This window comes from Berghia stephanieae, chromosome 1 (assembly GCF_034508935.2).
Source record: "Berghia stephanieae isolate SIO BIC M18660-M18661 chromosome 1, UCSD_Bste_1.3, whole genome shotgun sequence".
Classification (NCBI taxonomy): Eukaryota; Metazoa; Mollusca; class Gastropoda; order Nudibranchia; family Aeolidiidae; genus Berghia; species Berghia stephanieae.
The window spans coordinates 134,005,182-134,020,598 of NC_088360.1; the positions used below are offsets into that span (position 1 = coordinate 134,005,182).

General features: G+C 35.1%; 2 protein-coding genes across 3 annotated transcripts; both read right to left on the reverse strand.

Annotated features, from left to right (window-relative positions):
* Positions 1–1,186: 1,186 nt before the first annotated feature.
* On the reverse strand, positions 1,187–8,788 carry LOC144963251 (MFS-type transporter SLC18B1-like). Its single transcript, XM_078897114.1, has 2 exons — positions 8,243–8,788; positions 1,187–5,361 (listed from the first exon to the last, which is right to left on the reverse strand). Exon 2 carries the CDS (start codon positions 4,897–4,899, stop codon positions 3,595–3,597), a length of 1,305 nt encoding a protein of 434 aa, XP_078753240.1. The 5' UTR covers positions 4,900–5,361; positions 8,243–8,788; the 3' UTR covers positions 1,187–3,594.
* Positions 8,789–11,250: 2,462 nt separating this feature from the next.
* LOC144963252 (MFS-type transporter SLC18B1-like) lies at positions 11,251–15,072 on the reverse strand. 2 transcript variants are annotated; one of them, XM_078897117.1, is made up of 2 exons: positions 14,986–15,072; positions 11,251–13,766 (listed from the first exon to the last, which is right to left on the reverse strand). In XM_078897117.1, exon 2 carries the CDS (start codon positions 13,620–13,622, stop codon positions 12,957–12,959), a length of 666 nt encoding a protein of 221 aa, XP_078753243.1. In that variant the 5' UTR covers positions 13,623–13,766; positions 14,986–15,072; the 3' UTR covers positions 11,251–12,956. The 2 variants fall into 2 exon arrangements, with proteins under 2 accessions (XP_078753243.1, XP_078753242.1); XM_078897116.1 differs by having other exon boundaries at positions 14,860–15,028.
* Positions 15,073–15,417: the final 345 nt, after the last annotated feature.

Here is a 15,417-nt window from a genome sequence, read left to right on the forward strand (position 1 = left end):
GGACACCGACTGAACCAAAATAGTAATATACTCGACTTGGTAATATGTAACGATGATTATTGGATTAATAATATTGACCATTTGCCTTCGGTGGGTAAAAGTGATCATGACTCACTTCTTATATCGTTAAATCTTTCATCCGCCAACATCCTTCACATGTTTATTTTGATTATTTCAAAGGTAATTGCAATGCTTGTAGAGAAGACCTGAATGCCGTGAATTGGGATGCTCTTGAAGACTACGGTGTGAATGAAGAGTGGGTGTTTATTAAAGACAAACTAAAATGTATAGAATCTAAACATATTATATTAAGACATAATAAACATTTTTGATCTAATAAACCGTTGTGGTTGACAAAAAACGTTAAACGTACGATGAAACATAAACTATACAAAAAATTCAAAAAGTATCCTACAACAAATATTTTCATGATCATGTCAAGGTTGGAAATAACACCAAATACACGGTTCAAAATGCCGTGAAAACGTATGAATGTGCATTGGCACACGACTGTAAGAATAGTCCGAAAGGCTTTTGGAGATACATCAACAGAAAGTTGAAAGTGTTAGTGTCTTACTAAAAGATAATAATGAAAGTAATAATAATAATAATAAAAATAACAATAACAGTAATGATAATAATAATAATAATAATAATAATAATAATAATAATAATAATAATAATAATAATAATAATTAATAATAATAATAATAATAATAATAATAATAATAAAAAATAATAATAATAATAATAATAAATAATAATAATAATAATAATAATAATAATAATAATAATAATAATAATAATGATAATAATAATAATAATGATAATAATAATAATAATAATAATAATAATAATAATAATAATAATAATAATAATAATAATAATAATAATAATAATATAGTAATAATAATAATAACAATGATAATATATAATAATAATAATATTATAGATTACTCTCATTGACAATGCAAAGAATCTACATTTAAAATGTTTAGCAAATTACGACTATAATATTATTTGCAGTGTGAGAATAAATTTGATATGCTGGTACTTGACGCCATCTATTTTGAAATGCTGCCCGTTTTAGTCATGATATTGTAATTACTGTAAAGGATCTGAAAGTTGAAATTAATAACCGCATATGTCTTTAATATCGGCAAAAAAGCAAATTCCCCAATCTGTGTTGTTTTTAAATAGGACAATGTTTATTTATTTGGCCGTGGTTAGACTATACTATCTATATGGAATAAACATGTACAGCATCAGTGACATATAACATACAGTTTTAGAGAGAAGAAAATATCTTAGCTTGGAGTTTTTCTCTTCCACGCTTTTCCTCGAGACACACCAAAACGTGGCCTCCGTCAAGTTATGGCCTGACACCGACAAAAAAATGACGTTAAAAGACAGTCTTTGGCTACAAAAGAAAACATATCGTGAGTTCTATTCAACAGTTCGGTCAATGGGATCAATGTTTCCTTGAGAACAACTACCGCAACTCATTAGACGCTGCACAAACCTAAAAAATGACGTCAAACTTTCAGTCCTAGTGAGTTTTAGCGTGGCCTTCGTAAAGTTATGGCCTGACAATGACCAAAAAATGACGTCAAAATGCCAGTCTTTTGCCACAAAAGAAAACAAATCGTGAGTTGTATTCAATAATTCAACCAATGAAATGACTTGTTTTCATGAGCTCTACTAACGACAACTTACTAGGCGGTGCAAAAAACCAAATAATGACGTCAAACTGCCAGTCATTTTGGATTTCAGTGTATAATAAAACGATGGCTACGGTTTTAGTGTCAGGCTATAAGTTAACGATGGCTACGGCCTAACAAAGATCAACAAATGACGTCAAAAGACAGGTCTTTGGCCACAAAAGAAAAATTATGAGTTGTAATCAATTGTTCAACTAATGGGATCACTTGTTTCCTTGAGCTCTACTACAGACAAAACACTAGGCGCTCCACAGACCTAAACATGACGTCAAGAGGCATAAGTCAGTCGAAGTTTGGTGGTTAGTGTTAGGCCATAAGTTTACGAAGGCCACGACTTGACGCACTTCCTTCTCTTCTGCAGCCCAGCACTAATCCGTGCATTCAAGGAACTACCTCGCAACCTCAAGACGCATTGCCCTCTCTTCCTCCGTCTCGCGTCCGAATGCCCTCTCTTCCTCCGTCTCGCGTCCAATGCGTGCTACTCATGACTGTCAGATATGATATGCAAATTACAAAATGGCCTGGTGTAATGATATATGATAAACATGTTCACGTTTTGTGTTTTTAAAAGAAAACAGTCCGTAAATCAGGCGTCTTTAGTTTCAAATACAAATGATTATCAATTAACAACATTCAAAAAGGTTATTAGTTATTATTGGGGTATCGTGCCCAGAGTCCAAAAGGTGAAGAAGATTTATCGCTTTTTTAACAGGATCCGTTCAGATCTGTCTTTCACCTGAATTCGTGTACTCAAGACATTGATGTCATCTAAATTATCGATTAGTTCGACTTTAACGTTGAGCTTTAACGTTGAGCTTTTGTATAGCGTAATATCCAGTAAACGTGCTCACAGATCTTTACAAGGGGTCCCTGACCAACAGCAGCACTTGGCCTGTTTGGCGATATTACAATTTTCCAGAAACAGAAAACGCTGTTAACGGCCACGTACTCATTTCACACCTGCGTACGGTGAAAGAATGTGAGTAAAGAGCCTTTTCCAATGACTCCACTATGCGCCGAGCGAGACTCGAACTCAGGACCTTCCGATCCAAAAGCGAGTGTCATACCACAAGACCATATTAGCCAACTTTAATACTCGGTTGTAAAATATGTCATGAACTTGACTTGAAAGTGCACAGATCATCTACCGATCATAGTGAAAATGGCAATAGTGTCTTCTCTAAATAAAGTCGTTTCACAAGATCAAGTAGTTACTCGTATCTGCGGGCTTATAGCGTAGCCATTGTTTACTTATAGCCTGACACTAAGACTGCTGTAGCCTTCGTAAACTCATGGCCTTACACTGACCAAATAAATGATGTCAAAAGACAAGTCTTTGGCCACAAAAGAAAACCAATCCCGTAAGTTGTATTCAACAGGTCAACCAATGGTTTCATTTTTTTTCCTTGACCACTACTAACGACAACTCACTGACGTTCTAGGTTTTTGCACTGCCTAGTGAGTTGGTTCTAGTGTCAAGTTATAAGTTAACGGTGGCTACGGTTCTAGTGTCAGGCTATAAGTTAACGATGGCTACGGTTCTGATGTCAGTATATAAGTTTACGATGGCTCTGGATCTAGTGTAAGGCTATGGGTTAACGATGGCTACGGTTCTGATGTCAGGCTATAAGTTTACGATGGCTCTGGATCTAGTGTCAGGCTATAGGTTAACGATGCCTGAGCTTCTAGAGTCACGAAATATGTTAGATATATCAATGGTTCTAGTGTCAGGCTATAAGTTAACAATGGCTAAGGTGGTAATGTCAGGCTATAAGTTAACGATGGCTAAGGTTCTAGTGTCAGGCTATAAGTTAACGATGGCTAAGGTTCTAGTGTCAGGTTATAACTTAACGATGGCTATGCTTATAGCCTTTCATTGATCTGTCATATCCGTGTACTCGTTGCGTTTTTGTCTGTTAGATCTACGTATACGATAAACACTGAAAATTATTATAGCAACCAGACCTGCTCCGATGTGTAAAAATCCAACAATGGTGAAAGCAATCTGGTTCCCTAATTCCTGGACAAGCACACCTCCCAATATTGGTCCAAGAAGAGCACCAAAGCTGAGCACTGAGTTGACAATTCCGGATATGACACCGTAGGTTTCCATGTTGTCTTCAAAACCAACTTCTATCGCTCCGACCAGAATGCATTTGAATGGCGGTGCGACCGAATAACAATCAGACAGGCCAAGAATAACCAAGCCAATAATCACAGTCCAGAATTTGAATGGTATAAATGGCAATAAGTTACTGGGTCCCAAAAGGAGAAATCCAATGCCAAAACCGAACTGACCAATCACAGGAAGTTGTTTGTGAAATCCTTTGCTGTCTGATAAGTAGCCAAGTAACGGTGAGATCAAAAGGTAGGATCCGGGTAAGATGACAAAGAACAAACTGACAAAAACCATAGACAATCCAAATGGTTCCAAATGATGAGCTAAAGTTGACACCAAACAACTCGATCCCAGACTGCCAGTAGCCGTGCACAACAGTCCTACTTGCACCAGAGGATTTTGAATTGCTTCCACGAATGACCTAGATTTACTCTCTGAAGGAATTTGTTTTGGAGTGGAAATTAAGAAATACGTAAATATTCCTTGGACAATAACCAAACTGCCTATGACGTAAAACGGAAGTCCAAAACCTCCTGATGAATTCAAAACTCCTCCAATGACAGGCCCGATCATCAGCCCAATGAGTAAAACTCCCTCTAGGCAGGACATGACAGAGGTGACATCATTTGGATATTCGGCCAAAGCAACAGCCATGAGTGCATTTAGGAAAGAGGAAAAGCCAATAGCTTCTAAAGAACGTATAGCAAAGCTTAATACAACGAAAGCATCTCCCGGCAGACACATGTCTAAGGTTCCAAACAGAATTGAGCAGGCACCAGCGGTGATGATCCCTGAGACGAAGGCAAATTTAGGACCTATTGATTTCAAATAGTACCCAAAGAATGGCGAAGTTATGAAAATCATTAACTCAAATACGCTGAATACAAATCCTATAAGAGTTAATGACATCCCTTTCTCCTCTGCGACTTGCGGATAAAATGGCGCCAGAAGAGAAAATGAAACTCCTGACATGAAGTACGTCAATCCATAGTTAAGCATTTTAATTTTTTTATTTCCAGCAACTCCACAAAATGTTTTATAATCATCTTTTATAGCCATCTTTATAGAATGATTTATACCACCAGGGTATTCAGAATCGTAATCGAGTTAAGGATATTTTCTAGGTTCTTATTCAAATAACCTAGGTTCCTGTTGTCGATATCCCCGGTTCCTGTTGTCAATATCCCAAATTCGAATTGTCAATATCACAGGTTCTTGTTGCCAATATTCCAGGTTCCTGTTGTCAAAATCCCAAGTAATTGTTGTCAATATCAGAGGTTCTTGTTGTCAATATCCAAGGTTCTTGTTGTCAATATCCAAGGTTCTTGTTCTCAAATAACCTAGTTCCTCTTGTACATATCCGAAGTTCTTTTTCTCAATATCATTGGTTCTTGTCATAATTTAATAATGATATCAGTTCAGGCTTTTAATTGCATGCTGTTATCTCCAAGCAATAACATATAATTGTGTGTGTCTATAAATTTGAATTGTTTTAATGAATGTTAATATCCACTCTTCGTACTGTGTATTTAGAAGAATAAAAACACACAATAATAATTATTATATTATACATATTATAAATTATATCATAAAGAACAGAATGGAGAAGAAATCTTCATAATATAGATAGCATGCGCTTGGCTAAGAAACTCACAACTTTGCCGTAGTTAACTCGGGTTAGTATTACTCCATGCCTATTTATTATATTTTTCTGAGACAAATTTCAGGCGTAGTATCAAAGCTAATGTTTTATAGTTTTTACATGTTAATGATAGTTGAATAAAACTTTCTTTGCACATACTCATTTTTAATACATTTCTTCCAATTTTGAAAAGTAGCAAAATTCTCTAGGATTGAGTGAGTCAATACAGTTTTGTGAGAATTACTCATAAACGTGGATGACTAAAAGCAAAAATAATGACCTGAATGACGTCAACTGCGTCCTATCGATACCATAGGTTTAATTACATTATTGTTGTAGTATCACCTCATAGAAATTATTACTTTTTTTAAAAATATTTCCGAATTCTCATGTTTTAAATGTTATTGAAATATTATGTCATCGTATTTTTTTTTTTTTTGCATGCCACTTATAATATGCGCCTAGAGCGATATTGTATGAGACAGGCAATACAAAAATAAATTACATCATTATTAGTATGTTGACAACGACAACAACAATGACAATAATAGTAATAATAATAATAATAATAATAATAATATATAATAATAATAATAATAATAATAATATATAATAATAATAATAATAATAATAATATAATATAATAATAATAATAATATAATAATAATAATAATAATAATATATAATAATAATAGTAATAATAGTTATAATAATATTATTGATAATAACAATAATACTACCAAAATAATAATAATATTAATTATGAAAATAATAATAATAATAATGATAATAATAATAATAATAATAATAATAATAATAATAATAATAATAATAATAATAATAATAATAATAATAATAATAGTAATAATAATAATAGTAATAATAATAATAGTAATAATGATAATAATATCAATGATAATAACAACAATAAAAAATAAAACAATAAAACAAGAAGAAGAAAGAAGAAGAAGAAGAAGAAGAAGAAGAAGAAGAAGAAGAAGAAGAAGAAGAAGAAGAAGAAGAAGAAGAAGAAGAAGAAGAAGAAGAAGAAGAAGAAGAAGAGAAGAGAGAAAGAGAAGAAGGAGAAGGAGAAGAGAGAAGGAGAAGGAGAAGGAGAAGAAGGAGAAGGAGAAGGAGAAGGAGAAGGAGAAGGAGAAGGAGAAGGAGAGGAGAGGAGAGGAGAAGGAGAGAGGAGAGGAGGAAGGAGAAGGAGAAGGAGAAGGAGAAGGAGAAGGAGAGAGGAGAAGAGAAGGAGAAGGAGAAGGAGAAGGAAGGAAGGAGAGAAGAAGGAGAAGAAGAAGAGAAGAAGAAGAAGAAGAAGAAGAAGAAGAAGAAGAAGAAGAAGAAGAAGAAGAAGAAGAAGAAGAAGAAGAAGAAGAAGAGAAGAAGAAGAAGAAGAAGAAGAAGAAGAAGAAGAAGAAGAAGAAGAAGAAGAGAAGAAGAAGAAGAAGAAAAGAAGAAGAAGAAAGAAGAAGAATAAGTAATAGATAAATGAATAATGAAAATAATAATAAAATATAATAATAATAATAATAATATAATAATGATATAATTAATAATAATAATATATGATAATAATAATAATAATAATAATAATAATAATAATAATAATAATAATAATATATAATATATAAAAATAAATATATAATATATAATAATAATATAATAATAATAATAAAATAATAATAATAATAATAATAATAATAATAATAATAATAATAATAATAATAATAATAATAATAATAATAATAATAATAATAATAATAGTAAAAAGAAGAAGAAGAAGGAGAAGAACGAAACCGACTTGCACTTATTTGCAGGTCTGATAACCCAAGTCAGTGTCTCAATAATGGAATTTTTAAAAAAAAATAAGGCAAAACATTGTTCATTAAAACGATGTTAAAATAGGCCCACCACTCCTGACGGATCACAGACCTGCAAATATGAACACAAGCTTAAAACCAATACACTCCGTTGACACATGGTATTCAACCGATGATACATCATACATCAGTTAATAGTTGCGGATTTAATTTCTGTAATTACTATTGACAAATATTGTGGTTTTATGTTGCTATTTGTACCGTGCTCTTTAAACAAAACACGCATTATTTTTTTTAAATTTTGGCTAGAAAATCCGTTCTTCAAAATGATCCTACTATTGTTAAAAATCCTCAAACCTGGGACCTCAAGGATGTCCAAAGTTTGAGAGTTTATGAAATCTTGAGTGTCATTTAAATAGATAAATCGATAATTTGAAGTACGAGTTTTCCTGCCAATTGAATTTTTATGATGAATTTTTCAATATTATGGCAGTTTGTTCGATACCGTCAACTGGGTTAACTTTGCCTAAAGGGGAAACTTTACCTCTTGAATTTTGGTCCAACAAGATTGTTTAGCTTTATGGCAGTTATTTCCTTTGATAAAAATTCAAGTCTTTTAACTGGTACAATAACTCCAACAAAGCAAAGATTATTCAAAATGCTCCAAATTCACAGAGGCAAAGTTTCCCCTTGAGGCAAACTTACCCCAGTTGACGATTGAGATAGTCTGCGCTTGGCTAAGAAGTTCACAAGATTACCATCCGGAAGTATAACGGACCAATACACAAAACTATGTGTAACCTTGAACGTTTATAGTCTGTTTAATGCAGTTTAGTGAGAGTTACTCATAAACGCGGATGGAAAAAAAACAATAACAAAGACCCGAGTGACGTCAACTTCGAGCTATCTATATTAGATAAATCGATGCACTTAGAACCTTTAATTTTGGTATCTCCAGTCTTCTAACATAATATTTGAATGTGAAAGGTATCCCACGAAAGAGGAACGTTTTATAAGCGGTAGGCACCGATAAATTACTATTAAATATAACTAGTGCCTCAATGGGAAATTAAAATGACTTTTGTGTTAGTTCAATGCATGGACCTAACATTGAGGTCCGTGGTTCATTGTTATCCTGTCCAAGCAATAAAAGTTATGCATTATGTCATTTTTTCAATTACAGTAGTAAGCGGTAGACACCGATATAATATTAACTATTAAATAGAACTAGTGCCTCAATGGGAAATTAAAATGACTTTTATGTAAGCTCAATGCATGGAGCTAACATATTTTAGGTTAGTGGTTCATTGCTATCCTGTCCAAGCAATAAAAGTTATGCATAATGTATTTTTTTTTTCAATTGAAGTATTTCTTTCGAATGCCATCCATGTATTCGACATATTTTATTGTATTTAACCAGTAAATCGCCGTCCTTTAGAGGATCACTTATTTAAGTTATTTGGCTAAAAAAAAAGTCGTCCTTCAAAAAAAAATCGATCGATATAAATTACCCTTCTCATGGCAATAACACTTAAACCTGACAGTTTAATAAAAACCGCCAAGTTCAAGGTTCGAGAATTTTTGCCAAGACGAAGGTCATTTAAGTCGATCGATTTTGAAGACCATGTTTTCCGGCCATTTAAAAAAAAAATACGTGTTTTTTTTTCAGAAAACGGAAATTAACATTTAAGTTGGTATACTATCTTTACCACTTGTATCATTATTGTAATCTTTCAATCAATAGATTTCTAGCATTACAATTAATATTAAGGGCATTCAAGGGATTTTATCCTATTTCGCCCTATGCCATATATTATGTTATGTTATATACACGGTTGGGCTAAGTATTGTAAATAATTAAAAATAAAATTATGACGATCATTTAAATATTGATTTATCACCTGTGTAAATAAAAATAGCGCGTAACTGCTGTCACCAAAAGTACATAGCATAACATAGCATATTATGGTATAGATAGAATGAAGATGACGTCACTCAGGTCTTTGTTATTGTTTTTTGCCATCCACGTTTATGAGTATTTCTCATTAAACTGTATTAACCAGACTATAAGCGTTCAGGGTTAGACATAGTTTTGTGTATTGGTACGTTATACTTCCGGATGGCAATGTTGTGAGTTTCTTAGCCAAGCACATACTATCTATTGGGAAAAATAGTCTTACATCCCTTGAATGCCCTCAATATCAATAGTAATGCTAGAGATCCATTGCTTGAAACATTACAATAATGATACACGTGGTAAAGATAATATTATATCAACTTAAATGTACTCATGTATGTGTAATGTACAAACATATATCTTTAATTAACCGTGACAAGCAAAGCACGCACACACACACAGAGAGACACACACAGACACACACACACACGCACACAAATGCACATACACACACGTGCATCCATACATATAAAAGATAACCATAATATAGCAATGACTATCCCGCACACATCTTTGGGCCTCTTTTTCGCTCACGAAGTGCCCGAATTCGCGACAAAATATCGGACGAACCCGTTCCGTACATGCTATTTAAAAAAATTAATTACGTCGCTGTTTATCGATGAATAAGACTGAAAGTTGGCACACAGTTAGAAAACAGGTCTTTTTAGATTATGCTAAGCGACAAAACTCGTACGATTACCAGAAGACCGTTAAAAATAGATTTTTAGTCTTTGGAGTACAATATTTCTAAAACTACAAAGAGGAGAGATTTTTGTCGCTCATAATGCACATTTTTCTATTTATATTTCAAAATTTCATTGGATTATGATAATTACTTTTCCCGTATTCTCACAAAATATCAACCTAATTTGCATTTCAATGAGTGAAAATATGGAGACATTTTGCTCCCCCATCGCGCGACAACGACGTGAGCGAGGCAAGGCTGCCAGATGGCCAGACTTTAACCTGACCAAATTCGACTTCAAAAGTGGCTAAATAGAAAATCATATGGCTTTCACTATTAAGACTGGCCCACTTAAAATGAACTAAATTTTAACAAACAGAAAATTGAATGGACTAGGATAAATGTCACTGAGACAAAAATAGATGAATAAAATTTTATAAAAGAAACAAAATTATATATTTGGCCACACACATGGCCATCTGGCAACCTTGTCCGCGATGACTGATGACACAAATCCTCGCGCGCTTTTTTAAATTAAGGTATTATTTCATTGTTATGCCATAGGGATAGTAGATTAACACATTTTCTCTCTCTCTCTCTCTCTCTCTCTCTCTCTCTCTCTCTCTCTCTCTCTCTCTCTCTCTCTCTCTTCTCTTCTCTTCTCTCTCTCTCTCTTTAAAAGCTCAAAGCTCAATATGTGGGCAATACAGGGGAGTGAACCCAAGGCTGGGGAAGAAGACACCCAGTAAGTGAACCTGGGGCTTTGGGAGGTGGACACCAGTGGGGATTAAACCCGGAACTAGAGGTAGACGTTCATCCTGTGACGTTATTTTTAGATGAATGCACCGCTTAGGTTGCAAACTGAGTGCATTCAGTTTCCACTCCGACACGTCATGCCCTCCATTTGACCTTTCCTCTCAGTCCATTTCCTGTTTAATCTTAGCAAAGGGTGTGCAACTCATTCGTTTTATTTGCCGAACCGAACAGGAACCGAACGCGAGCGTTTATCTCGGAATTAGAATTTCTTTCAGTTTCCGAGCAACGAAGTGAAACAACAAATGGAGTTTCATTGTTATTGCTTTTAAAACACTTGTTGATATTAGGTAATCACAAAATAATTGTTTCGATAGTAATATAGATAGTATGCGCTTGGCAAAGAAGCTCATAACATTGCCATCCGGAAGTATAACGGACCAACACACAAAACTATGTGTATCCATGAACGTTTATAGTCAGGTTAATACAGTTCAGTGAGCATTACTCATAAACGCGGATGGCAAAAAACAATAACAAAGACCTGAGTGACGTCATTTTCGAACTATCTATAAACGTTCTAGGTGAAACATAATTTTGTTTGTTGATGTGTTTCATGTGTTTGTTGTGAGTAAATTACAAAAATCTATAGCGTCTATGACCGCAGCCATCGTTATGATATAGCCTGATACTGAAATCCAAAAGGACTGGCAGTTTGACGTCATTATTTGGTTTTTGCACCACCTAGTGATTTGTCGTTAGTAGAGCTCATGGAAACAAGTTATTTCATTGGTTGAACTATTGAATACAACTCACGATTTGTTTTCTTTTGTGGCAAAAGACTGGCATTTTGACGTCATTTTTTGGTCAGTATCAGGCCATAACTTTACGTAGGCCACGCTATGACACAATGGTTATTCACGATCAGGAAAAATTGAATGCACTCAGTTTACATCCTTAGTGAGATGTTGTCAGTAGGGTTCAAGATAAACAATGACCCCCATTGACTGAACAATCTAACTCAAATCACAATTCGCTTTCTTTTGGTTGTCTTGGCCTTGTATTGGTAGGTAATATTTTGGTCAGTGCATAGTCATCGTTAACTTATAGATAGTATACGCTTGGCTAAGAATCTCACAACATTGTCATCCGGAAGTATAACGAACCAACACTCAAAACTATGTGTAAACTTGACCGTTTATAGTCTGGTTAATACAGTTTAGTGAGAATTACTCATAAACGCGGATGGCAAAAAAAAAAACAATAACAAAGACCTGAATGACATCAACTTCGGTCTATCTATAGCCTGGCACTAAAACCAACTAAGACCAATATTTTGACGTCATTTTCAGGTTTATGGACCGTCTAGTGAGTTGTATTTAGTAGAGCTCAAGGAAACAAGTGATTCCATTGGTTGAGACACAACTCACGATTTGTTTTCTTTTGTGGCCAAAGATTTGTCCGCTGTCTTGTTCACAATTTGACCAATTCTTTTAAGTTGAAAATTGAAACATTGAGAAAAAATTTTATGTTCCGGTCTAATGTCATATCCATGAAAATGCCGAGATTTTTAACAGCGGGTGAACTTTGTACAATCGAGCCATTTATGTTACATTTGATATTTCCAATAGAATTCGTAAAATTGGAATGAATGAAAATGACAATTTCAGTCTTTTCGTCAATTAATTTTTATTTATTTGTTGTCATCTTTTTTTTTTTACGTCATGGACGCCCTTTTCGATTGTATAAACCACAGTATTGTCAAAAACATCAGCGAATCACTTCCACCTCTTCAAATTCTTTCATCAGCCTGTCAATGTTGTTCTTTCGTTAAATTCCTGTTTCTGTGTCGTCCGAATACGATGAACACCGAAAAGTATGACAGATACAATACCTGCTCCAATGTTTAAAACTCCAACAACAGTGAAAGAAATCGGATCACCAAATTCCTGGACAAGCACACCTCCCATCATCGATCCCAGAAAAGTACCAAAACTGTACATGGAACTGACAATTCCCGACACAAATCCGTAAATCTCCATATCTTCTTTGAAATCAACTTCTATAGTTCCCTCCAGAATACACTTATATGACGGTATTATCGAACAGGCAAAAGTAACGCCAACAATGAATTGTCCAAGAATTACAGTCCACAGCCGGTACGGTATAAAAGGCAATAAATTACTCGGCCCCGATATAAGAAATGCTATGTCATAGGCAAATCGACCGATGACAATAAGTTTCTTGTAAATGCCTTTATTGTCTGATAAGTAACCAAGCCATGGTGAAATTAAAGTATAAGCTCCAGGCGATATGACGAAAACCAAACTGCTGAGAACCACCGGAAGTCCGAATGGGTCCACATGATGAGCTAAAGCTGTATACAAAAATCCCATGCCGGTACAACCGGTGAAGATGCTCAGCGTTCCTACTTGCACGAATCGCCTTAAAGAGTGACCCAGATTTATTGTCCCGATGTATTTGTTGTGGGATGGGCATCACGACAGCCAAACCGCCTATGATGTAAAAGGGAAATCCAAAATCTCCTACTGAATACAAAACGCCTCCAATAGCCGGCCCGATCATCAGTCCAATGCCGAAAGCGCCCTCTAGAAAGGATACGACAGTGGCCACATTATCTGGAAACTCCACAGACGCTGCAGCCATGAGTGATATAAGGAAAGAGGAAAAGCCAATAGCTCCTATAAAACGAATAAGAACGCTAAAGACAACGAAAGCATTTCCAGGTGGACACATGTTAAGGGTTCCAAACAGAATTGAGCAGACACCACCGACGGTGATCCCAGATATGGAGGTAAATTTTGGACCTATTGTTGCCAAACAAGAAACAAAAAATGTTGAGGATATAGAAATAACCAGCTCATATACGCTAAACACAAAACCTACGAGAGCTAGAGACATTCCTTTCTCCTGAGCGACTTGTGGATAAAATGGCGGCAGGAGAGAATTCGCAAGTCCTGATAAAATGTATGTAAGCGTATATAGACACCCTTAACTTTTTATTTATAGAAATTCCTCTCATAGTTTTACAATGTTCTGTAGCGGCTTGAAAGTTCGGAGAATTAAATAACAATAATTAAAATGGGAAAGAGGCTTTAATTTAATTTACGAAAACAGATTAAGTGGACTTTTCGGGTTACCTCCGTTGTCAACCAAAACATGATGGATGAGACACTAAAGACGAATGAGAGGCGAGAGGATGGCGTAGTAAAAATGGATAAATAAAACAATGAGGAGGCAGGTTGGTACGGTCTTTGTTTCGTACCTAAAAGGTATTGAGTTAGACTACCCGTTGCGTGGCCTTCAGCAAGTCACCTCGCCCTATCTCACTTTGCGGCGCTGCACTGCGGCTGACGCCTGGGTTATTCCAGTCTTCCCTTGGAATAGACCCTAAAGATAATTTTCATCTAGAGGTTGAATAAAGGGAATTTTACTTTATTTTATTTTATTTAAGATGGAACAGGACTGGATACATAAAACGAAGCATTTATATATCGCAACATCCACTAAATTTGCTCAAATCGCTTTACAATGGGTGCCAGATCAACAGTACCATGTAACATAATATAGAACGAGACATGACACCTGGTAGCTGTTAAATTCATCTTTGTTTATTACTTTTCACAGACCACACCTTCACGCAGCTTAGTATCACTTGAATATTCAGCGAGCACTGCACTGCCGTACTCTGGAAAACCCCATATTTGAGAATTTGGCCAGAAAAGTCGTCCTTCAAATATCGATCGATTTAAATGACCTTCATCTTGACAAAAACTCTCAAACCTGGAACTTCGCGAAGTCCTCTTAAAAGTACCAGGTTTGTGAAATTTTGCCAATATGAAGGTCATTTAATTCGATCGATATTTGACGGACGAGTTTTCTGGCCAAATTTTCAAATATGGGGTTTTCCAGAGTACGTAGTGTACTATTTCTAATATCATTTATCTTGTAATTTGATTTTTGATGTTTCAGTCATCCAGGCAGAGTACCGTTTTCAGATTATTTGTCACAAGTCCTCAACAGAATTGACAAAAACAAACCAACCAAAGAAGAACAAGAAAGCACAAACACATCAATTATCAATTAGTTATCCGATGACAATTCTAACTGAAAACTATTTTCGGGGAGATAAATTTACTGTATTAATATCAGGGAAGTCCTATTCGTACGTAACGAAGAATATCATAGCCCGTTGTTGCCGTACGTAAGGACAAATAGTATTCCTTTCACTATTCGTATTTCAAACCTAAGCTGGGCATTATACCAGCTTGTTTTCACTGTGCAAGATCCGACTCTGCATAGGTACAATGATATTGGTATCGGTAGGACAGGTTGTATGTCACCCCCTCCCACCACCACCACGAGTCTGTGAGTGAAATAATTGGTCGCGCGCGCGCGTGTGTGTGTGTGTGTGTGTGTGTGTTTTATGTGCTTGTTTTTTTAGAAACAATTGAAACAATGAAACAATTAATCATCTTTCTGGGTTATCGATTTCGTATCATGAACAACACGGGTATTTTCCAATTGGCAGTACCCCATACCATTGATTGTTTGAGAGTTTGGATTGTCATAGACAAGGCACAGAGTATGATCTTTCTAACTGTCTTTGTTGTTTACCATCTTCCTTTTCAAGCCACTAAAATTACCTAACGTCTTGCAAACGCTTATAGCCTTCAAAACATTCATAATATACGAA